Genomic DNA, 23,508 nt, shown 5'->3' with positions numbered 1-23,508 from the left:
ATACCTGACTGGAAAAACTTACACAGTCACCAACGCTGACAATCAGAGAAAAGTACATCCCATGGCAATGGTTACTTTAGAATGGGGAGGGGTCAATGGCCTGAAACAGGTGGTGGTCTCCTCAAATATCCCAGTGGACTGTCTGCTTGGAAATGACCTGGAGTCCTCAGCATGGGCTGAGGTAGAACTAAAAACCCATGCAGCAATGCTGGGTATCCCTGAACTGGTGTGTGTGAAAACAAGAGCACAGTGCAAGGCACAGGGTGAACAAGTAGAGCTGGAGTCTGGAAGAATGGCCCAGCCTACCAAGAGGAAAGGAAAGTCAGTTGGGAAACCAACTGCAACACAGCAAAAGAAAGGGAACCTCTCTTCTCAGGAAGAAGTTCTGCCCTCTGAGGGAACTGAGCCTTTGGAGCTTGAACCTTATCAGGTTGAGCTCTTGGGCCCAGGGGGACCCTCAAGGGAGGAGCTGTGTAAGGGACAAGAAACCTGTCCCTCTCTTGAAGGCCTTAGGCAGCAAGCTGCTGAAGAGTCCAAAGGCAAGAAAAATGGAACGCATAGGGTCTATTGGGAAGATGGACTCCTGTACACTGAGGCCAGAGACCCCAAACCTGGTGCCACTAGGAGAGTGGTAGTGCCTCAGCTGTTCAGGAAGTTCATCCTAACATTGGCCCATGACATTCCCCTTGCTGGACATTTGGGACAAACCAAGACGTGGGAGAGGTTAGTCAACCACTTCTACTGGCCCAATATGTCCAACATGGTTAAGGAGTTTTGCCTCTCCTGCCCCACCTGTCAAGCCAGTGGTAAGACAGGTGGGCATCCAAAGGCCCCCCTCATTCCACTTCCAGTGGTGGGGGTGCCCTTTGAAAGAGTGGGTGTGGACATAGTTGGTCCACTAGAACCTCCCACAGCCTCAGGAAATATGTATATCCTGGTAGTAGTGGATCATGCTACCAGGTATCCTGAAGCTATTCCCCTTAGGTCGACTACTGCCCCTGCAGTAGCCAAGGCCCTCATTGGTATCTTTACCAGAGTGGGTTTCCCTAAGGAGGTGGTGTCTGACAGAGGTACCAACTTCATGTCAGCATACCTAAAGCACATGTGGAATGAGTGTGGAGTGACTTATAAATTCACTACACCATACCATCCACAAACTAATGGCTTGGTTGAGAGATTCAACAAGACATTAAAAGGCATGATCATGGGGCTCCCAGAAAAGCTCAAAAGGAGATGGGATGTCCTCTTGCCATGTCTGCTTTTCGCTTACAGAGAGGTGCCACAGAAGGGAGTAGGATTCTCACCCTTTGAACTTCTGTTTGGTCATCCTGTAAGGGGACCACTTGCCCTTGTTAAAGAAGGCTGGGAGAGACCTCTCCATGAGCCTAAACAGGACATAGTGGACTATGTACTTGGCCTTCGCTCTAGAATGGCAGAGTACATGGAAAAGGCAACCAAAAACCTTGAGGCCAGCCAACAGCTCCAGAAGTTTTGGTATGACCAAAAGGCTGCACTGGTTGAGTTCCAACCAGGGCAGAAAGTCTGGGTTCTGGAGCCTGTGGCTCCCAGGGCACTCCAGGACAAATGGAGTGGCCCTTACCCAGTACTAGAGAGGAAGAGTCAGGTCACCTACTTGGTGGACCTGGGCACAAGCAGGAGCCCCAAGAGGGTGATCCATGTAAACCGCCTTAAGCTCTTCCATGACAGGGCTGATGTGAATCTGTTGATGGTAACAGATGAGGATCAGGAGGCAGAGAGTGAACCTCTCCCTGATCTTCTGTCATCAGACCCAAAAGATGGCACAGTAGATGGAGTGATCTACTCAGACACCCTCTCTGGCCAACAGCAAGCTGATTGTAGGAGAGTCCTACAACAGTTTCCTGAACTCTTCTCCTTAACCCCTGGTCAGACACACCTGTGTACCCATGATGTGGACACAGGAGACAGCATGCCTGTCAAGAACAAAATCTTTAGACAGTCTGACCATGTTAAGGAAAGCATCAAGGTGGAAGTCCACAAGATGCTGGAATTGGGAGTAATTGAGCGCTCTGACAGCCCCTGGGCTAGCCCAGTGGTCTTAGTCCCCAAACCTCACACCAAAGATGGAAAGAAAGAGATGAGGTTTTGTGTGGACTACAGAGGGCTCAATTCTGTCACCAAGACAGATGCTCATCCAATTCCAAGAGCTGATGAGCTCATAGACAAATTAGGTGCTGCCAAATTCCTAAGTACCTTTGACTTGACAGCCGGGTACTGGCAAATAAAAATGGCACCTGGAGCAAAAGAGAAAACAGCATTCTCCACACCTGATGGGCATTATCAGTTTACTGTTATGCCCTTTGGTTTAAAGAATGCCCCTGCCACCTTCCAAAGGTTGGTGAATCAAGTCCTTGCTGGCTTGGAGTCCTTTAGCACAGCTTATCTTGATGATATTGCTGTCTTTAGCTCCACCTGGCAGGATCACCTGGTCCACCTGAGGAAGGTTTTGAAGGCTCTGCAATCTGCAGGCCTCTCTATCAAGGCATCCAAATGCCAGATAGGGCAGGGAACTGTGGTTTACTTGGGACACCTTGTAGGTGGAGGCCAAGTTCAGCCACTCCAACCCAAGATCCAGACTATTCTGGACTGGGTAGCTCCAAAAACCCAGACTCAAGTCAGGGCATTCCTTGGCTTGACTGGGTATTACAGGAGGTTTGTGAAGGGATATGGATCCATTGTGACAGCCCTCACTGAACTCACCTCCAAGAAAATGCCCAAGAAAGTGAACTGGACTGTGGAATGCCAACAGGCCTTTGACACCCTGAAACAGGCAATGTGCTCAGCACCAGTTCTCAAAGCTCCAGATTATTCTAAGCAGTTCATTGTGCAGACTGATGCCTCTGAACATGGGATAGGGGCAGTTTTGTCCCAAACAAATGATGATGGCCTTGACCAGCCTGTTGCTTTCATTAGCAGGAGGTTACTCCCCAGGGAGCAGCGTTGGAGTGCCATTGAGAGGGAGGCCTTTGCTGTGGTTTGGTCCCTGAAGAAGCTGAGACCATACCTCTTTGGGACTCACTTCCTAGTTCAAACTGACCACAGACCTCTCAATTGGCTGATGCAAATGAAAGGTGAAAATCCTAAACTGTTGAGGTGGTCCATCTCCCTACAGGGAATGGACTTTATAGTGGAACACAGACCTGGGACTGCCCATGCCAATGCAGATGGCCTTTCCAGGTTCTTCCACTTAGAAAATGAAGACTCTCTTGGGAAAGGTTAGTCTCATCCTCTTTCGTTTGGGGGGGGGTTGTGTAAGGAAATGCCTCCTTGGCATGGTTGCCCCCTGACTTTTTGCCTTTGCTGATGCTATGTTTACAATTGAAAGTGTGCTGAGGCCTGCTAACCAGGCCCCAGCACCAGTGTTCTTTCCCTAACCTGTACTTTTGTATCCACAATTGGCAGACCCTGGCATCCAGATAAGTCCCTTGTAACTGGTACTTCTAGTACCAAGGGCCCTGATGCCAAGGAAGGTCTCTAAGGGCTGCAGCATGTCTTATGCCACCCTGGAGACCTCTCACTCAGCACAGACACACTGCTTGCCAGCTTGTGTGTGCTAGTGAGGACAAACCGAGTAAGTCGACATGGCACTCCCCTCAGGGTGCCATGCCAGCCTCTCACTGCCTATGCAGTATAGGTAAGACACCCCTCTAGCAGGCCTTACAGCCCTAAGGCAGGGTGCACTATACCATAGGTGAGGGTACCAGTGCATGAGCATGGTACCCCTACAGTGTCTAAACAAAACCTTAGACATTGTAAGTGCAGGGTAGTCATAAGAGTATATGGTCTGGGAGTTTGTCAAACACGAACTCCACAGCACCATAATGGCTACACTGAAAACTGGGAAGTTTGGTATCAAACTTCTCAGCACAATAAATGCACACTGATGCCAGTGTACATTTTATTGTAAAATACACCACAGAGGGCACCTTAGAGGTGCCCCCTGAAACTTAACCGACTATCTGTGTAGGCTGACTAGTTTTAGCAGCCTGCCACAAACCGAGACATGTTGCTGGCCCCATGGGGAGAGTGCCTTTGTCACTCTGAGGCCAGTAACAAAGCCTGCACTGGGTGGAGATGCTAACACCTCCCCCAGGCAGGAATTGTCACACCTGGCGGTGAGCCTCAAAGGCTCACCTCCTTTGTGCCAACCCAGCAGGACACTCCAGCTAGTGGAGTTGCCCGCCCCCTCCGGCCAGGCCCCACTTTTGGCGGCAAGGCCGGAGAAAATAATGAGAAAAACAAGGAGGAGTCACTGGCCAGTCAGGACAGCCCCTAAGGTGTCCTGAGCTGAGGTGACTCTGACTTTTAGAAATCCTCCATCTTGCAGATGGAGGATTCCCCCAATAGGGTTAGGATTGTGACCCCCTCCCCTTGGGAGGAGGCACAAAGAGGGTGTACCCACCCTCAGGGCTAGTAGCCATTGGCTACTAACCCCCCAGACCTAAACACGCCCTTAAATTTCGTATTTAAGGGCTACCCTGAACCCTAGAAAATCAGATTCCTGCAACTACAAGAAGAAGGACTGCCCAGCTGAAAACCCCTGCAGCGGAAGACCAGAAGACGACAACTGCCTTGGCTCCAGAAACTCACCGGCCTGTCTCCTGCCTTCCAAAGATCCTGCTCCAGCGACGCCTTCCAAAGGGACCAGCGACCTCGACATCCTCTGAGGACTGCCCCTGCTTCGAAAAGACAAGAAACTCCCGAGGACAGCGGACCTGCTCCAAGAAAGGCTGCAACTTTGTTTCCAGCAGCTTTAAAGAACCCTGCAAGCTCCCCGCAAGAAGCGTGAGACTTGCAACACTGCACCCGGCGACCCTGACTCGGCTGGTGGAGACCCGACACCTCAGGAGGGACCCCAGGACTACTCTGATACTGTGAGTACCAAAACCTGTCCCCCCTGAGCCCCCACAGCGCCGCCTGCAGAGGGAATCCCGAGGCTTCCCCTGACCGCGACTCTTTGAATCCAAAGTCCCGACGCCTGGGAGAGACCCTGCACCCGCAGCCCCCAGGACCTGAAGGACCGGACTTTCACTGGAGAAGTGACCCCCAGGAGTCCCTCTCCCTTGCCCAAGTGGAGGTTTCCCCGAGGAACCCCCCCCTTGCCTGCCTGCAGCGCTGAAGAGATCCCGAGATCTCTCATAGACTAACATTGCGAACCCGACGCTGGTTTCTACACTGCACCCGGCCGCCCCCGCGCTGCTGAGGGTGAAATTTCTGTGTGGGCTTGTGTCCCCCCCGGTGCCCTACAAAACCCCTCTGGTCTGCCCTCCGAAGACGCGGGTACTTACCTGCAAGCAGACCGGAACCGGGGCACCCCCTTCTCTCCATTCTAGCCTATGTGTTTTGGGCACCACTTTGAACTCTGCACCTGACCGGCCCTGAGCTGCTGGTGTGGTGACTTTGGGGTTGCTCTGAACCCCCGACGGTGGGCTACCTTGGACCAAGAACTGAACCCTGTAAGTGTCCTACTTACCTGGTAAAACTAACAAAAACTTACCTCCCCCAGGAACTGTGAAAATTGCACTAAGTGTCCACTTTTAAAACAGCTATTTGTCAATAACTTGAAAAGTATACATGCAATTTTTATGATTTGAAGTTCCTAAAGTACTTACCTGCAATACCTTTCGAACAAGATATTACATGTTAAATTTGAACCTGTGGTTCTTAAAATAAACTAAGTAAAGATATTTTTCTATAACAAAAACCTATTGGCTGGATTTGTCTCTGAGTGTGTGTACCTCATTTATTGTCTATGTGTATGTACAACAAATGCTTAACACTACTCCTTGGATAAGCCTACTGCTCGACCACACTACCACAAAATAGAGCATTAGTATTATCTATTTTTACCACTATTTTACCTCTAAGGGGAACCCTTGGACTCTGTGCATGCTATTCCTTACTTTGAAATAGCACATACAGAGCCAACTTCCTACAAGGGGTGACTGACCTATACTTGCATAGGCAGTGAGAGGCTGGCATGGCACCCTGAGGGGAGTGCCATGTCGACTTACTCGTTTTGTCCTCACTAGCACACACAAGCTGGCAAGCAGTGTGTCTGTGCTGAGTGAGAGGTCTCCAGGGTGGCATAAGACATGCTGCAGCCCTTAGAGACCTTCCTTGGCATCAGGGCCCTTGGTACTAGAAGTACCAGTTACAAGGGACTTATCTGGATGCCAGGGTCTGCCAATTGTGGATACAAAAGTACAGGTTAGGGAAAGAACACTGGTGCTGGGGCCGGGTTAGCAGGCCTCAGCACACTTTCAATTGTAAACATAGCATCAGCAAAGGCAAAAAGTCAGGGGGCAACCATGCCAAGGAGGCATTTCCTTACAGGTGGGCTACCTTGGACCCAACTTTGAACCCTGTAAGTGTTTTACTTACCTGTGAACTTAACAATTACTTACCTCCCCCAGGAACTGTTGATGTTTGCACTGTGTCCACTTTTAAAATAGCTGTAAGGAAATGCCTCCTTGGCATGGTTACCACCTGACTTTTTGCCTTTGCTGATGCTATGTTTTGATTTGAAAGTGTGCTAAGGCCTGCTAACCAGACCCCAGCGTTCTTTCCCTAACCTGTACTTTTGTTTTCACAATTGGCACACCCTGGCATCCAGGTAAGTCCCTTGTAACTGGTAGACCTGGTACCAAGGGCCCTGATGCCAGGGAAGGTATCTAAGGGCTGCAGCATGTCTTATGCCACCCTGGGGACCCCTCACTCAGCACAGACACACTGCTTGCCAGCTTGTGTGTGCTGGTGAGGACAAAACAAGTAAGTCAACATGGCACTCCCCTCAGGGTGCCATGCCAACCTCACACTGCCTATGCAGTATAGAAAAGTCACCCCTCTAGCAGGCCTTACAGCCCTAAGGCAGGGTGCACTATACCATAGGCGAGGGCACCAGTGCATGAGCACTGTGCCCCTACAGTGTCTAAGCCAAACCTTAGACATTGTAAGTGCAGGGTAGCCATAAGAGTATATGGTCTGGGAGTCTGTCAAACACGAACTCCACAGCACCATAATGGCTACACTGAAAACTGGGAAGTTTGGTACCAAACTTCTCAGCACAATAAATGCACATTGATGCCAGTGTACATTTTATTGTAACATACACCCCAGAGGGCACCTTAGAGGTGCCCCCTGAAACCTTAACCAACTACCCGTGTAGGCTGACTGGTTTTAGCAGCCTGCCACACTCGAGACATGTTGCTGGTCACATGGGGAGAGTGCCTTTGTCACTCTGTGGCTAGTAACAAAGCCTGCACTGGGTGGAGATGCTTATCACCTCCCCCTTGAAGGAGCTGTAACACCTGGCGGTGAGCCTCAAAGGCTCACCCCCTTTGTTACAGCACCACAGGGCATTCCAGCTAGCGGAGTTGCCCGCCCCCTCCGGCCACGGACCCACTTTTGGCAGCAAGGCCGGAGGAGATAATGAGAAAAACAAGGAGGAGTCACTGACCAGTCAGGACAGCCCCTAAGGCAACCTGAGCTGAAGTGACTGACTTTTAGGAATCCTCCATCTGGCAGATGGAGGATCCCCCCAATAGGGATAGGAATGTGACCCCCTCCCCTTGGGAGGAGGCACAAAGAGGGTGTAGCCACCCTCAGGGCTAGTAGCCATTGGCTACTGCCCTCCCTGACCTAAACACACCCCTAAATTCTGTATTTAGTGGCTCCCCTGAACCTAGGAACTCAGATTCCTGCAACCTAAGAAGAAGAGGACTGCTAAGCTGAAAAACCCTGCAGAAAAGACAGAGACACCAACTGCTTTGGCCCCAGCTCTACCGGCCTGTCTCCCCCCTTCTGAAGAAACTGCTCCAGCGACGCTTTCCCCAGGACCAGCGACCTCTGAATCCTCAGAGGACTGCCCTGCTCTAGAAGGAACAAGAAACTCCAGAGAACAGCGGCCCTGTTCACCAAAGACTGCAACTTTGTTTCCAAAGAAGCAACTTCAAGACAACTGCGTTTCACGCCGGAAGCGTGAGACTTGCTACTCTGCACCATACGCCCCCGGCTCGACTTGTGGAGAAACACCACTTCAGGGAGGACTCCCCGGCGACTACTAGACCGTGAGTAGCCAGAATTGCCCCCCCCTGAGCCCCCACAGCGACGCCTGCAGAGGGAATCCCGAGGCTCCCCCTGACCGCGACTGCCTGACTCCCAGATCCCGACGCCTGGAAAAGACTCTGCACCCGCAGCCCCCAGGACCTGAAAGATCGGAAATCCAGTGCAGGAGTGACCCCCAGGAGGCCCTCTCCCTTGCCCAGGTGGTGGCTACCCCGAGGAGCCCCCCCCTTGCCTGCATCGCTGAAGAGACCCCCTTGGACTACCAATGATTTACATTGGAAACCCGACGTGTTTGCACACTGCACCCGGCCGCCCCGTGCTGCTGATGGTGTACTTTCTGTGCTAACTTGTGTCCCCCCCGGTGCCCTACAAAACCCCCCTGGTCTGCCCTCCGAAGACGCGGGTACTTACCTGCTGACAGACTGGAACCGGGGCACCCCCTTCTCCATTGAAGCCTATGCGTTTTGCGCACCACTTTGACCTCTGCACCTGACCGGCCCTGAGCTGCTGGTGTGGTAACTTTGGGGTTGCTCTGAACCCCCAACGGTGGGCTACCTTGGACCCAAACTTGAACCCCGTAGGTGGTTTACTTACCTACAATAACTAACAAATACTTACCTCCCCCAGGAACTGGTGAAAATTGCACTAAGTGTCTAGTTTTAAAATAGCTATATGTGATTTATTTGAAAAGTATATATGCTATTGTGATTATTCAAAGTTCCTAAAGTACTTACCTGCAATACCTTTCATTTGAAGTATTACATGTAAAATTTGAACCTATGGTTCTTGAAATAAACTAAGAAAAGATATTTTTCTATACAAAAACATATTGGCCTGGAATTGTCTCTGAGTGTGTGTTCCTCATTTATTGCTTGTGTGCACACAACAAATGCTTAACACTACTCCTTTGATAAGCCTACTGCTCGACCACACTACCACAAAATAGAGTATTAGTATTATCTCTTTTTGCCACTATCTTACTGTAGGAAGTTGGCTCTGTATGCACTATTTCAAAGCAAGGAATAGTATGCACAGAGTCTAAGGGTTCCCCTTAGAGGTAAGATAGTGGCAAAAAGAGATAATACTAATGCTCTATTTTGTGGTAGTGTGGTCGAGCAGTAGGCTTATCCAAGGAGTAGTGTTAAGCATTTGTTGTACATACACACAGGCAATAAATGAGGAACACACACTCAGAGACAAATCCAGCCAATAGGTTTTGTTATAGAAAAATATCTTTTCTTAGTTTATTTTAAGAACCACAGGTTCAAATTCTACATGTAATATCTAATTTGAAAGGTATTGCAGGTAAGTACTTTAGGAACTTTGAATCATTACATTAGCATGTATACTTTTTACATAAAACACAATAAGCTGTTTTAAAAGTGGACACTTAGTGCAATTTTCACAGTTCTTGGGGGAGGTAAAGTAATGTTAGTTTTAACAGGTAAGTAAGTCACTTACAGGTTTCAGTTTTTGGTCCAAGGTAGCCCACCGTTGGGGGTTCAGAGCAACCCCAAAGTTATCACACCAGCAGCTCAGGGCCGGTCAGGTGCAAAGGTCAAAGAGGTGCCCAAAACACATAGGCTATAATGGAGAGAAGGGGGTGCCCCGGTTCCAGTCTGCCAGCAGGTAAGTACCCGCGTCTTCGGAGGGAGAACCAGGGGGGTTTTGTAGGGCACCAGGGGGGACACAAGTCAGCACAAAAAGTACACCCTCAGCAGCGCGGGGGCGGCCTGGTGCAGTGTGCAAACACGCGTCGGGTTTTCAATGAGAGACCAAGGGGTCTCTTCAGCGGTGCAGGCAGGCAAGGGGGGGGCTCCTCGGGGTAGCCACCACCTGGACAGGGGAGAGGGCCTCCTGGGGGTCACTCCTGCACAGGAGTTCCGTTTCTTTAGGTGCTGGGGGCTGCGGGTGCAGGGTCTTTTCCAGCCGTCGGGAAATGGAGTTCAGGCAGTCGCGGTCAGGGGGAGCCTCGGGATTCCCTCTGCAGGCGTCGCTGTGGGGGCTCAGGGGGGACAACTTTGGTTACTCACAGTCTTGGAGTCGCCGGAGGGTCCTCCCTGAGGTGTTGGTTCTCCACCAGTCGAGTCGGGGTCGCCGGGTGCAGTGTTGCAAGTCTCACGCTTCTTGCGGGGAGTTGCAGGGGTCTTTAAATCTGCTCCTTGAAACAAAGTTGCAGTTCTTTTGGAGCAGTGCCGCTGTCCTCAGGAGTTTCTTGTCTTTCTTGAAGCAGGGCAGTCCTCAGAGGATTCAGAGGTCGCTGGTCCCTTGTAAAGCGTCGCTGGAGCAGGTTTCTTTGGAAGGCAGGAGACAGGCCGGTAAGTCTGGGGCCAAAGCAGTTGGTGTCTTCTGTTCTTCCTCTGCAGGGGTTTTTCAGCTCAGCAGTCTTCTGCTTCTTGTAGTTTCAGGAATCTAAATTCTTAGGTTCAGGGAAGAACTTAAATACTAAATTTAAGGGCGTGTTTAGGTCTGGGGGGTTAGTAGCCAATGGCTACTAGCCCTGAGGGTGAGTACACCCTCTTTGTGCCTCCTCCCAAGGGGAGGGGGGTCACATCCCTAATCCTATTGGGGGAATCCTCCATCTGCAAGATGGAGGATTTCTAAAAGTTAGAGTCACTTCAGCTCAGGACACCTTAGGGGCTGTCCTGACTGGTCAGTGACTCCTCCTTGTTTTTCTCATTATTTTCTCCGGCCTTGCCGCCAAAAGTGGGGGCCGGAGGGGGCGGGCAACTCCACTAGCTGGAGTGTCCTGCTGTGCTGGCACAAAGGGGTGAGCCTTTGAGGCTCACCGCCAGGTGTGACAGCTCCTGCCTGGGGGAGGTGTTAGCATCTCCACCCAGTGCAGGCTTTCTTACTGGCCTCAGAGTGACAAAGGCACTCTCCCCATGGGGCCAGCAACATGTCTCGGATGTGGCAGGCTGCTGGAACCAGTCAGCCTACACAGATAGTCGGTTAAGGTTTCAGGGGGCACCTCTAAGGTGCCCTCTGTGGTGTATTTTACAATAAAATGTACACTGGCATCAGTGTGCATTTATTGTGCTGAGAAATTTGATACCAAACTTCCCAGTTTTCAGTGTAGCCATTATGGTGCTGTGGAGTTCGTGTAAAACAGACTCCCAGACCATATACTCTTATGGCTACCCTGCACTTACAATGTCTAAGGTATTGCTTAGACACTGTAGGGGCACAGTGCTCATGCACTGGTGCCCTCACCTATGGTATAGTGCACCCTGCCTTAGGGCTGTAAGGCCTACTAGAGGGGTGACTTATCTATACCTGCATAGGCAGTGAGAGGCTGGCATGGCACCCTGAGGGGAGTGCCATGTCGACTTACTCGTTTTGTTCTCACCAGCACACACAAGCTGGCAAGCAGTGTGTCTGTGCTGAGTGAGGGGTCTCCAGGTGGCATAAGACATGCTGCAGCCCGTAGAGACCTTCCTTGGCATCAGGGCCCTTGGTACCAGGGGTACCACTTACAAGGGACTTATCTGGATGCCAGGGTGTGCCAATTGTGGATACAAAAGTACAGGTTAGGGAAAGAACACTGGTGCTGGGGCCTGGTTAGCAGGCCTCAGCACACTTTCAATTCAAAACATAGCATCAGCAAAGGCAAAAAGTCAGGGGGTAACCATGCCAAGGAGGCATTTCCTTACACTTACCTCTAAGGGGAATCCTTGGACTCTGTGCATACTATTCCTTACTTTGAAATAGTGCATACAGAGCCAACTTCCTACAATAGCGTATTGCCATTTCTGTCAAAACTGTACATGCTATTGTGATAATTCAAAGTTCCTAGAATACCTGAGTGAAATACCTTTCATTTAAAGTATTATTTGTAAATCTTGAACCTGTGGTTCTTAAAATAAACCAAGAAAATATATTTTTCTATATATATACCTATTGGCCTGGAATTGTCTTTGAATGTGTGTTCCTCATTTATTACCTGTGTGTGTACAACAAATGCTTAACACTACCCTCTGATAAGCCTACTGCTCGACCACACTACCACGAAATAGAGCATTAGAATTATCTCTTTTTGCCACTATCTTACCTCTAAGGGGAGCCCTTGGACTCTCTGCACACTATTTCTTACTTTGAAATAGTATATACAGAGCCAACTTCCTACAGCATCTTAAATGTTATCTTTGGATTCAACACTGACTTAATTTAAAAAACCTATTGAACCCTATCAATCTGCAATTAATCCGGTGCATGCCGGTAAACCTAATTTACAAGAAGATTGACTATTCTAAAAGACTGATTATCGATCAGATCAATTATCGGACAGGGGAACATCAGCCTTTGAAAATAGGCATTTTAGAAAAAAAACATGCTTTGTCCAGCACTTCCTGATGGTAGAATAGAAGTATTCAAACAACTTTTTCTGAAATACGAAATCACAAACTGAAGAATTATACCTCTAATTAGGTCTTCATCGGATCCTTCCATCTGTTAGTCTTTTTTAAAAGTGTTTTTAAATTCATGACAAGATGACATTTGAGGATTGTATACTTTCTGTGATGGATTGTTATGGCCAACGCCATGTTGTCATCTAGAAAGGCGCTAAAGCATTTTATAAATAAAATATATTTGAATGAAAAGCAAAGCAGCATTTCCGCAGAGTGTACGCGTCCTTTTTCTTACTTTTCCAAAAGGATATTGAATTTTGATGCAGCAAGCTGTGGCAGTAAAGCCAAACCTAATCAAAAGTAAGTAGCTTTGCTTATCCAAGAAAAGTTCAAAGTAACTCAGTGGATTTTGGCCTCCCTGAGAGGCGGGTACCAGGGTTAACAGGCCAATCAGGATTTTCAGCCTACTCCAAATGAGAGGCGAGCCAGTACAGAAGGTTAACTTCTACAGGCTAGTAGGGGATAGCACTGTCTGCAGAGAATTGAAGCAGAAATTGAGCCAAAGCCATTGTGAGGTCTCAAACCGCATAGTTACTATGAATGGGCTAGCTCATATTAAAAGACAGGTGTGTGTGTGTGTGTGTGTGTGTGTGTGTGTGCTAATCAACACCATTACTGGGGCGATGGCATAGTGTACCTTCAGTCACAGAGAAAGCGCTTCAGATGGTCTCACTTTTCACTCATGTGGATGGGCAGCCACCAGCATAGAGAAGTGTAAATTCCACTGTTCTCACCTGCAAAGACTTGCGGTCACCGGCTTCTGCTGCCATATTCTGGGTCTCCTGTAGTACATCCGGGGTCTCGATCTCCACTTCCTTTTCACTCTCCGCGGTCTTCTCTGGTTCGACATTCTTCTTTCCCTCTGTATCACCTGGCTCTGGCACCTCAGGTAAGTTGAGCAGGCCACGATAGATCTTGTATCCAAAATCTCGCTGCAGCATCTCCTGGAACAGCTCCGCCAGTACAGCAGACTAAAAGAAAGGTCAGTATGAAAGGAGGGTGAAGACTCAGAATAGTTTTTGCAACCATAAGGATGGAGGTAACATAACTGCAGTAAGGGACAAGAGAAGCTCAACTACTGGGTTAATGACAACTCTCTCCATGCACACGAGAGCCTCAGAGGTGGGTGAAGAACTGTAATCAAAATAAGCTATGGAGGTGGGGCAGGAATAAAAGAAGAGAAGACATATTTGAAATCGCAATGGAATGCAGAGTAAATGCTAGGACTGACTTGCAATTATGCACATTTGCTTTTGGGTACACCAGGGGCTTTAAAATACTGGAACCCTACTATCTTCATGCAAATAACGAGCAGCTACTGCACTTGCAGAAATGCGGTAAAAAAAAAAAAAAAAAGGAAGAACTAATCTACTCGCATACACTTGACAAGCAAAAGTGGAAGTTGCCCACTCACAGACACATGCACTACAAGCAGTGGCACAACTGCCCCACAGAGAACAAACGCAGGTAAATGTAAAATATTTCACCCATACAGACAGCAGATGCAGCAGAAGCAGTTGTAGGGCAGCTCCCCTTGCACAGAGTACTGACAAGTAGCAGGAGTATAAGCTCCTACAGAAGTTACTTAACAAAAATCGACAGCTAGACTACTCTCACAAAACAGACACCAGACATTTGTAAGCAACACAAGGTTGCTTCAACTGCAACACCTCACACATCCCAGGATATAAAGAAACCAACGAACCCAGTAAATCAAACCACTTTACCAACTCATGTCACCTCTAAAACATTTACTCTATCATCAAGAATTATACTCTGAGATGGGGTGTGGTCAGCCGCCGGAGAGGATGGCCACTCACTAAGGTGGCTCCACAGTCCGAACAGACCATACCCGGAGATGCGAGGGTGCAGTGGTTGGCTGTTTCCACTGACCCCTGTTCAGATACCAGCGCAAGGTGCTCTGCAATGTTGGTGGGGTGGGCAGTTGAGAGTCTACTGTGCAGGAATGCAGGGCCGGGGAGTTACAGGAGAAACAATTTGGCATCAGTTACAGGTCACTTCTGTTCTTTTTATTCTGCACAATCTATCAATCTGCACTATCAGATATGCTCACCCAAATTGCCATCTCTGGGCCCAGGGATTAGCAAAGAGTTCAAACCGGCCTGCTCAGGCCACGACCCTAGCTGTGACATGGGAGAAATGGCAGGAGAGCTCAGTGAAACTTATGTCCTGGAATGTCAATCGGCTCGGGGACAAGGTCAAGAGGGGTATGGGACTGCAGTAGCTGAAGCACCAGGTGCCCGTAGGGATACTAATGCAAGAATGCGTTGGAGAATGCATTGGTGTAGGACTTATCTCAGGAGAGGTAGGTAGGTGAGGAGAATGAGGAGGAGAAGACTAAGGAGGTGCTGGCTTCTCTTTCTGTTTTGGCACTTTAGCTGGGGGCTGCGCAGTGTTCAATTCCTCCTGAAATGCCAGCTTTCTCTTTGTTTTTTAAGGAGGTGCTGTGATGATTCTCCCCGTTTCTTTATGGATGTGGATCCTAGACTGCCTCTCATCCATAAGTTGAAGGATTGGTTCAATCTCTGACTCCTTCTCAGAGGTTTTTTGGCTTTCTTTAAGTCTTTTTGAAAGTCCGTGTTCCTCTGTATATGCTGTCTTTTTCAGCTCCGAAATGTGATGTTTTTTCGGGATCGAAAATGATGAGGAAGGTCTCTGCTTCGAAACAGTTTTTCTTATTTTCGACTCCGAAAATTGTTGTCTACTGGAGACTGAAATGGAGCTTTTTGTCGACTGAGGTTTTCGGAGGGGTGGCCTTTTTCGGTGCCGAACTCGAGGGTCGGTCACCATCAGTCTTTTTTTCAGTCCGAGTCATAGCCTTCCGGCAGTGGCTGTAAGGAAATGCCTCCTTGGCATGGTTGCCCCCTGACTTTTTGCCTTTGCTGATGCTATGTTTACAATTGAAAGTGTGCTGAGGCCTGCTAACCAGGCCCCAGCACCAGTGTTCTTTCCCTAACCTGTACTTTTGTATCCACAATTGGCAGACCCTGGCATCCAGATAAGTCCCTTGTAACTGGTACTTCTAGTACCAAGGGCCCTGATGCCAAGGAAGGTCTCTAAGGGCTGCAGCATGTCTTATGCCACCCTGGAGACCTCTCACTCAGCACAGACACACTGCTTACCAGCTTGTGTGTGCTAGTGAGGACAAAACGAGTAAGTCGACATGGCACTCCCCTCAGGGTGCCATGCCAGCCTCTCACTGCCTATGCAGTATAGGTAAGACACCCCTCTAGCAGGCCTTACAGCCCTAAGGCAGGGTGCACTATACCATAGGTGAGGGTACCAGTGCATGAGCATGGTACCCCTACAGTGTCTAAACAAAACCTTAGACATTGTAAGTGCAGGGTAGCCATAAGAGTATATGGTCTGGGAGTCTGTCAAACACGAACTCCACAGCACCATAATGGCTACACTGAAAACTGGGAAGTTTGGTATCAAACTTCTCAGCACAATAAATGCACACTGATGCCAGTGTACATTTTATTGTAAAATACACCACAGAGGGCACCTTAGAGGTGCCCCCTGAAACTTAACCGACTATCTGTGTAGGCTGACTAGTTTTAGCAGCCTGCCACAAACCGAGACATGTTGCTGGCCCCATGGGGAGAGTGCCTTTGTCACTCTGAGGCCAGTAACAAAGCCTGCACTGGGTGGAGATGCTAACACCTCTCCCAGGCAGGAATTGTCACACCTGGCGGTGAGCCTCAAGGGCTCACCTCCTTTGTGCCAACCCAGCAGGACACTCCAGCTAGTGGAGTTGCCCGCCCCCTCCGGCCAGGCCCCACTTTTGGCGGCAAGGCCGGAGAAAATAATGAGAAAAACAAGGAGGAGTCACTGGCCAGTCAGGACAGCCCCTAAGGTGTCCTGAGCTGAGGTGACTCTAACTTTTAGAAATCCTCCATCTTGCAGATGGAGAATTCCCCCAATAGGGTTAGGATTGTGACCCCCTCCCCTTGGGAGGAGGCACGAAGAGGGTGTACCCACCCTCAGGGCTAGTAGCCATTGGCTACTAACCCCCCAGACCTAAACACGCCTTTAAATTTAGTATTTAAGGGCTACCCTGAACCCTAGAAAATTAGATTCCTGCAACTACAAGAAGAAGGACTGCCCAGCTGAAAACCCCTGCAGCGGAAGACCAGAAGACGACAACTGCCTTGGCTCCAGAAACTCACCGGCCTGTCTCCTGCCTTCCAAAGATCCTGCTCCAGCGACGCCTTCCAAAGGGACCAGCGACCTCGACATCCTCTGAGGACTGCCCCTGCTTCGAAAAGACAAGAAACTCCCGAGGACAGCGGACCTGCTCCAAGAAAAGCTGCAACTTTGTTTCCAGCAACTTTAAAGAACCCTGCAAGCTCCCCGCAAGAAGCGTGAGACTTGCAACACTGCACCCGGCGACCCCGACTCGGCTGGTGGCGATCCAACACCTCAGGAGGGACCCCAGGACTACTCTGATACTGTGAGTACCAAAACCTGTCCCCCCTGAGCCCCCACAGCGCCGCCTACAGAGGGAATCCCGAGGCTTCCCCTGACCGCGACTCTTTGAACCTAAAGTCCCGACGCCTGGGAGAGACCCTGCACCCGCAGCCCCCAGGACCTGAAGGACCGGACTTTCACTGGAGAAGTGACCCCCAGGAGTCCCTCTCCCTTGCCCAAGTGGAGGTTTCCCCGAGGAACCCCCCCCTTGCCTGCCTGCAGCGCTGAAGAGATCCCGAGATCTCTCATAGACTAACATTGCGAACCCGACGCTTGTTTCTACACTGCACCCGGCCGCCCCCGCGCCGCTGAGGGTGAAATTTCTGTGTGGACTTGTGTCCCCCCCGGTGCCCTACAAAACCCCCCTGGTCTGCCCTCCGAAGACGCGGGTACTTACCTGCAAGCAGACCGGAACCGGGGCACCCCCTTATCTCCATTCTAGCCTATGTGTTTTGGGCACCACTTTGAACTCTGCACCTGACCGGCCCTGAGCTGCTGGTGTGGTGACTTTGGGGTTGCTCTGAACCCCCAACGGTGGGCTACCTTGGACCAAGAACTGAACCCTGTAAGTGTCTTACTTACCTGGTAAAACTAACAAATACTTACCTCCCCTAGGAACTGTGAAAATTGCACTAAGTGTCCACTTTTAAAACAGCTATTTGTGAATAACTTGAAAAGTATACATGCAATTTTGATGATTTGAAGTTCCTAAAGTACTTACCTGCAATACCTTTCGAATGAGCTATTACATGTAGAATTTGAACCTGTGGTTCTTAAAATAAACTAAGAAAAGATATTTTTCTATATAAAAACCTATTGGCTGGATTTGTCTCTGAGTGTGTGTACCTCATTTATTGTCTATGTGTATGTACAACAAATGCTTAACACTACTCCTTGGATAAGCCTACTGCTCGACCACACTACCACAAAATAGAGCATTAGTATTATCTATTTTTACCACTATTTTACCTCTAAGGGGAACCCTTGGACTCTGTGCATGCTATTCCTTACTTTGAAATAGCACATACAGAGCCAACTTCCTACATTGGTGGATCAGCGGTGGGGTACAAGACTTTGCATTTGCTGGACTACTCAGCCAATACCTGATCACACGACAAATTCCAAAATTGTCATTAGAAATTGATTTTTGCAATTTGAAAAGTTTTCTAAATTCTTAAAAGACCTGCTAGGGCCTTGTGTTAGATCCTGTTTAGCATTTCTTTTAGAGTTTAAAAGTTTGTAAAAGTTTGAATTAGATTCTAGAACCAGTTTTAGTTTCTTAAAAAGTATTCCAACTTTTAGAAGCATAATGTCTAGCACAGATGTGAATGTGGTGGAACTCGACACCACACCTTACCTCCATCTACAGATGAGAGAGCTAAGGTCACTCTGTAAACTAAAGAAAATAGCAATGGGCCCCAAACCTACCAAAGTACAGCTCCAGGAGCTTTTGGCAGAGTTTGAAAAGGCCAACCCCTCTGAGGATGGCAACTCAGAGGATGAAGATAGTGACTTGGAGGGAAATTCCCCCCCTCCAGTCCTACTTAGGGAGAGCAGGGCTTCTCAAGCCCTGACTCCACAAATAATAGTCAGAGATACTGGTTCCCTCACAGGAGGGACCAACAACTCTGAGATCACTGAGGATAACTCCAGTGAAGAGGACATCCAGTTAGCCAGGATGGCCAAAAGATTGGCTTTGGAAAGACAGATCCTAGCCATAGAGAGGGAAAGACAAGAGATGGGCCTAGGACCCATCAATGGTGGCAGCAACATAAATAGGGTCAGAGATTCTCCTGACATGTTGAAAATCCCCAAAGGGATTGTAACTAAATATGAAGATGGTGATGACATCACCAAATGGTTCACAGCTTTTGAGAGGGCTTGTGTAACCAGAAAAGTGAACAGATCTCACTGGGGTGCTCTCCTTTGGGAAATGTTCACAGGAAAGTGTAGGGATAGACTCCTCACACTCTCTGGACAAGATGCAGAATCTTATGACCTCATGAAGGGTACCCTGATTGAGGGCTTTGGATTCTCCACTGAGGAGTACAGGATTAGGTTCAGGGGGGCTCAGAAATCCTCGAGCCAGACCTGGGTTGACTTTGTTGACTACTCAGTGAAAACACTAGATGGTTGGATTCAAGGCAGTGGTGTAAGTAATTATGATGGGCTGTACAATTTATTTGTGAAAGAACACCTGTTAAGTAATTGTTTCAATGATAAACTGCATCAGCATCTGGTAGACCTAGGACCAATTTCTCCCCAAGAATTGGGAAAGAAGGCGGACCATTGGGTCAAGACAAGGGTGTCCAAGACTTCAACAGGGGGTGACCAAAAGAAAGGGGTCACAAAGACTCCCCAGCAGAAGGGTGATGAGACAACCAAAACTAAAAATAGTAAAGAGTCTTCTACAGGCCCCCAAAAACCTGCACAGGAGGGTGGGCCCAGAGCCTCTTCACAAAACAATGGGTACAAGGGTAAAAACTTTGATCCCAAAAAGGCCTGGTGTCATAGCTGTAAACAGCATGGACACCAAACTGGAGACAAGGCCTGTCCCAAGAAAGGTTCCACTCCAAACTCCCATCCAGGTAACACTGGTATGGCTAGTCTCCAAGTGGGATCAACAGTGTGCCCAGAGCAAATCAGGGTCCACACTGAAGCTACTCTAGTTTCTGAGGGTGGGGTGGATTTAGCCACACTAGCTGTCTGGCCGCCTAACATGCAAAAATACAGACAGCAACTCTTAATTAATGGGACTAGAATAGAGGGCCTGAGGGATACAGGTGCCAGTGTCACCATGGTGACAGAGAAACTGGTTTCCCCTGGCCAATACCTGACTGGAAAAACTTACACAGTCACCAACGCTGACAATCAGAGAAAAGTACATCCCATGGCAATGGTTACTTTAGAATGGGGAGGGGTCAATGGCCTGAAACAGGTGGTGGTCTCCTCAAATATCCCAGTGGACTGTCTGCTTGGAAATGACCTGGAGTCCTCAGCATGGGCTGAGGTAGAGCTAAAAACCCATGCAGCAATGCTGGGTATCCCTGAACTGGTGTGTGTGAAAACAAGAGCACAGTGCAAGGCACAGGGTGAAAAAGTAGAGCTGGAGTCTGGAAAAATGGCCCAGCCTACCAAGAGAACAGGAAAGTCAGTTGGGAAACCAACTGCAACACAGCAAAAGAAAGGGAACCTCTCTTCTCAGGAAGAAGTTCTGCCCTCTGAGGGAACTGAGCCTTTGGAGCTTGAACCTTATCAGGTTGAGCTCTTAGGCCCAGGGGGACCCTCAAGGGAAGAGCTGTGTAAGGGACAAGAAACCTGTCCCTCTCTTGAAGGCCTTAGGCAGCAAGCTGCTGAAGAGTCCAAAGGCAAGAAAAATGGAACACATAGGGTCTATTGGGAAGATGGGCTCCTGTACACTGAGGCCAGAGACCCCAAACCTGGTGCCACTAGGAGAGTGGTAGTGCCTCAGCTGTTCAGAGAGTTCATCCTAACATTGGCCCATGACATTCCCCTTGCTGGACATTTGGGACAAACCAAGACGTGGGAGAGGTTAGTCAACCACTTCTACTGGCCCAATATGTCCAACATGGTTAAGGAGTTTTGCCTCTCCTGCCCCACCTGTCAAGCCAGTGGTAAGACAGGTGGGCATCCAAAGGCCCCCCTCATTCCACTTCCAGTGGTGGGGGTGCCCTTTGAAAGAGTGGGTGTGGACATAGTTGGTCCACTGGAACCTCCCACAGCCTCAGGAAATATGTATATCCTGGTAGTAGTGGATCATGCTACCAGGTATCCTGAAGCTATTCCCCTTAGGTCGACTACTGCCCCTGCAGTAGCCAAGGCCCTCATTGGTATCTTTACCAGAGTGGGTTTCCCTAAGGAGGTGGTGTCTGACAGAGGTACCAACTTCATGTCAGCATACCTAAAACACATGTGGAATGAGTGTGGAGTGACTTATAAATTCACTACACCTTACCATCCACAAACTAATGGCTTAGTTGAGAGATTCAACAAGACATTAAAAGGCATGATCATGGGGCTCCCAGAAAAACTCAAAAGGAGATGGGATGTCCTCCTGCCATGTCTGCTTTTCGCTTACAGGGAGGTACCACAGAAGGGAGTAGGGTTCTCACCCTTTGAACTTCTGTTTGGTCATCCTGTAAGGGGACCACTTGCCCTTGTTAAAGAAGGCTGGGAGAGACCTCTCCATGAGCCTAAACAGGACATAGTGGACTATGTACTTGGCCTTCGCTCTAGAATGGCAGAGTACATGGAAAAGGCAACCAAAAACCTTGAGGCCAGCCAACAACTCCAGAAGTTTTGGTATGACCAAAAGGCTGCACTGGTTGAGTTCCAACCAGGGCAGAAAGTCTGGGTTCTGGAGCCTGTGGCTCCCAGGGCACTCCAGGACAAATGGAGTGGCCCTTACCCAGTACTAGAGAGGAAGAGTCAGGTCACCTACCTGGTGGACCTGGGCACAAGCAGGAGCCCCAAGAGGGTGATCCATGTGAACCGCCTTAAGCTCTTCCATGACAGGGCTGATGTGAATCTGTTGATGGTAACAGATGAGGATCAGGAGGCAGAGAGTGAACCTCTCCCTGATCTTCTGTCATCAGACCCAAGAGATGGCACAGTAGATGGAGTGATCTACTCAGACACCCTCTCTGGCCAACAGCAAGCTGATTGTAGGAGAGTCCTACAACAGTTTCCTGAACTCTTCTCCTTAACCCCTGGTCAGACACACCTGTGTACCCATGATGTGGACACAGGAGACAGCATGCCTGTCAAGAACAAAATCTTTAGACAGTCTGACCATGTTAAGGCAAGCATCAAGGTGGAAGTCCACAAGATGCTGGAATTGGGAGTCATTGAGCGCTCTGACAGCCCCTGGGCTAGCCCAGTGGTCTTAGTCCCCAAACCTCACACCACAGATGGAAAGAAAGAGATGAGGTTTTGTGTGGACTACAGAGGGCTCAATTCTGTCACCAAGACAGATGCTCATCCAATTCCAAGAGCTGATGAGCTCATTGATAAATTAGGTGCTGCCAAATTTCTAAGTACCTTTGACTTGACAGCAGGGTACTGGCAAATAAAAATGGCACCTGGAGCAAAAGAAAAGACAGCATTCTCCACACCTGATGGGCATTATCAGTTTACTGTTATGCCCTTTGGTTTAAAGAATGCCCCTGCCACCTTCCAAAGGTTGGTGAATCAAGTCCTTGCTGGCTTGGAGTCCTTTAGCACAGCTTATCTTGATGATATTGCTGTCTTTAGCTCCACCTGGCAGGATCACCTGGTCCACCTGAAGAAGGTTTTGAAGGCTCTGCAATCTGCAGGCCTCTCTATCAAGGCATCCAAATGCCAGATAGGGCAGGGAACTGTGGTTTACTTGGGCCACCTTGTAGGTGGAGGCCAAGTTCAGCCACTCCAACCCAAGATCCAGACCATTCTGGACTGGGTAGCTCCAAAAACCCAGACTCAAGTCAGGGCATTCCTTGGCTTGACTGGGTACTACAGGAGGTTTGTGAAGGGATATGGATCCATTGTGACAGCCCTCACTGAGCTCACCTCCAAGAAAATGCCCAAGAAAGTGAACTGGACTGTGGACTGCCAACAGGCCTTTGACACCCTGAAACAGGCAATGTGCTCAGCACCAGTTCTCAAAGCTCCAGATTATTCTAAGCAGTTCATTGTGCAGACTGATGCCTCTGAACATGGGATAGGGGCAGTTTTGTCCCAAACAAATGATGATGGCCTTGACCAGCCTGTTGCTTTCATTAGCAGGAGGTTACTCCCCAGGGAGCAGCGTTGGAGTGCCATTGAGAGGGAGGCCTTTGCTGTGGTTTGGTCCCTGAAGAAGCTGAGACCATACCTCTTTGGGACTCACTTCCTAGTTCAAACCGACCACAGACCTCTCAAATGGCTGATGCAAATGAAAGGTGAAAATCCTAAACTGTTGAGGTGGTCCATCTCCCTACAGGGAATGGACTTTATAGTGGAACACCGACCTGGGACTGCCCATGCCAATGCAGATGGCCTTTCCAGGTTCTTCCACTTAGAAAATGAAGACTCTCTTGGGAAAGGTTAGTCTCATCCTCTTTCGTTTGGGGGGGGGGTTGTGTAAGGAAATGCCTCCTTGGCATGGTTGCCCCCTGACTTTTTGCCTTTGCTGATGCTATGTTTACAATTGAAAGTGTGCTGAGGCCTGCTAACCAGGCCCCAGCACCAGTGTTCTTTCCCTAACCTGTACTTTTGTATCCACAATTGGCAGACCCTGGCATCCAGATAAGTCCCTTGTAACTGGTACTTCTAGTACCAAGGGCCCTGATGCCAAGGAAGGTCTCTAAGGGCTGCAGCATGTCTTATGCCACCCTGGAGACCTCTCACTCAGCACAGACACACTGCTTACCAGCTTGTGTGTGCTAGTGAGGACAAAACGAGTAAGTCGACATGGCACTCCCCTCAGGGTGCCATGCCAGCCTCTCACTGCCTATGCAGT

General features: G+C 49.2%; 1 protein-coding gene across 5 annotated transcripts in view; it reads right to left on the bottom strand.

Annotated features, from left to right (window-relative positions):
- The window catches only part of CCAR2 (cell cycle and apoptosis regulator 2), a 566,602-nt gene that overhangs the window by 314,649 nt on the left and 228,445 nt on the right, over positions 1–23,508 (bottom strand). For all 5 annotated transcript variants that reach the window (XM_069214048.1, XM_069214051.1, XM_069214050.1 and 2 more), the window contains one exon: positions 13,250–13,486. In XM_069214048.1, coding sequence (XP_069070149.1) covers positions 13,250–13,486 — 237 coding nt within the window. The remainder of the gene's footprint in view (positions 1–13,249; positions 13,487–23,508) is intronic.

This window comes from Pleurodeles waltl, chromosome 11 (assembly GCF_031143425.1).
Source record: "Pleurodeles waltl isolate 20211129_DDA chromosome 11, aPleWal1.hap1.20221129, whole genome shotgun sequence".
Classification (NCBI taxonomy): domain Eukaryota; kingdom Metazoa; phylum Chordata; class Amphibia; order Caudata; family Salamandridae; genus Pleurodeles; species Pleurodeles waltl.
Note: the sequence above shows the minus strand (reverse complement) of the source record. Positions and strands in the feature narration are given on the sequence as shown.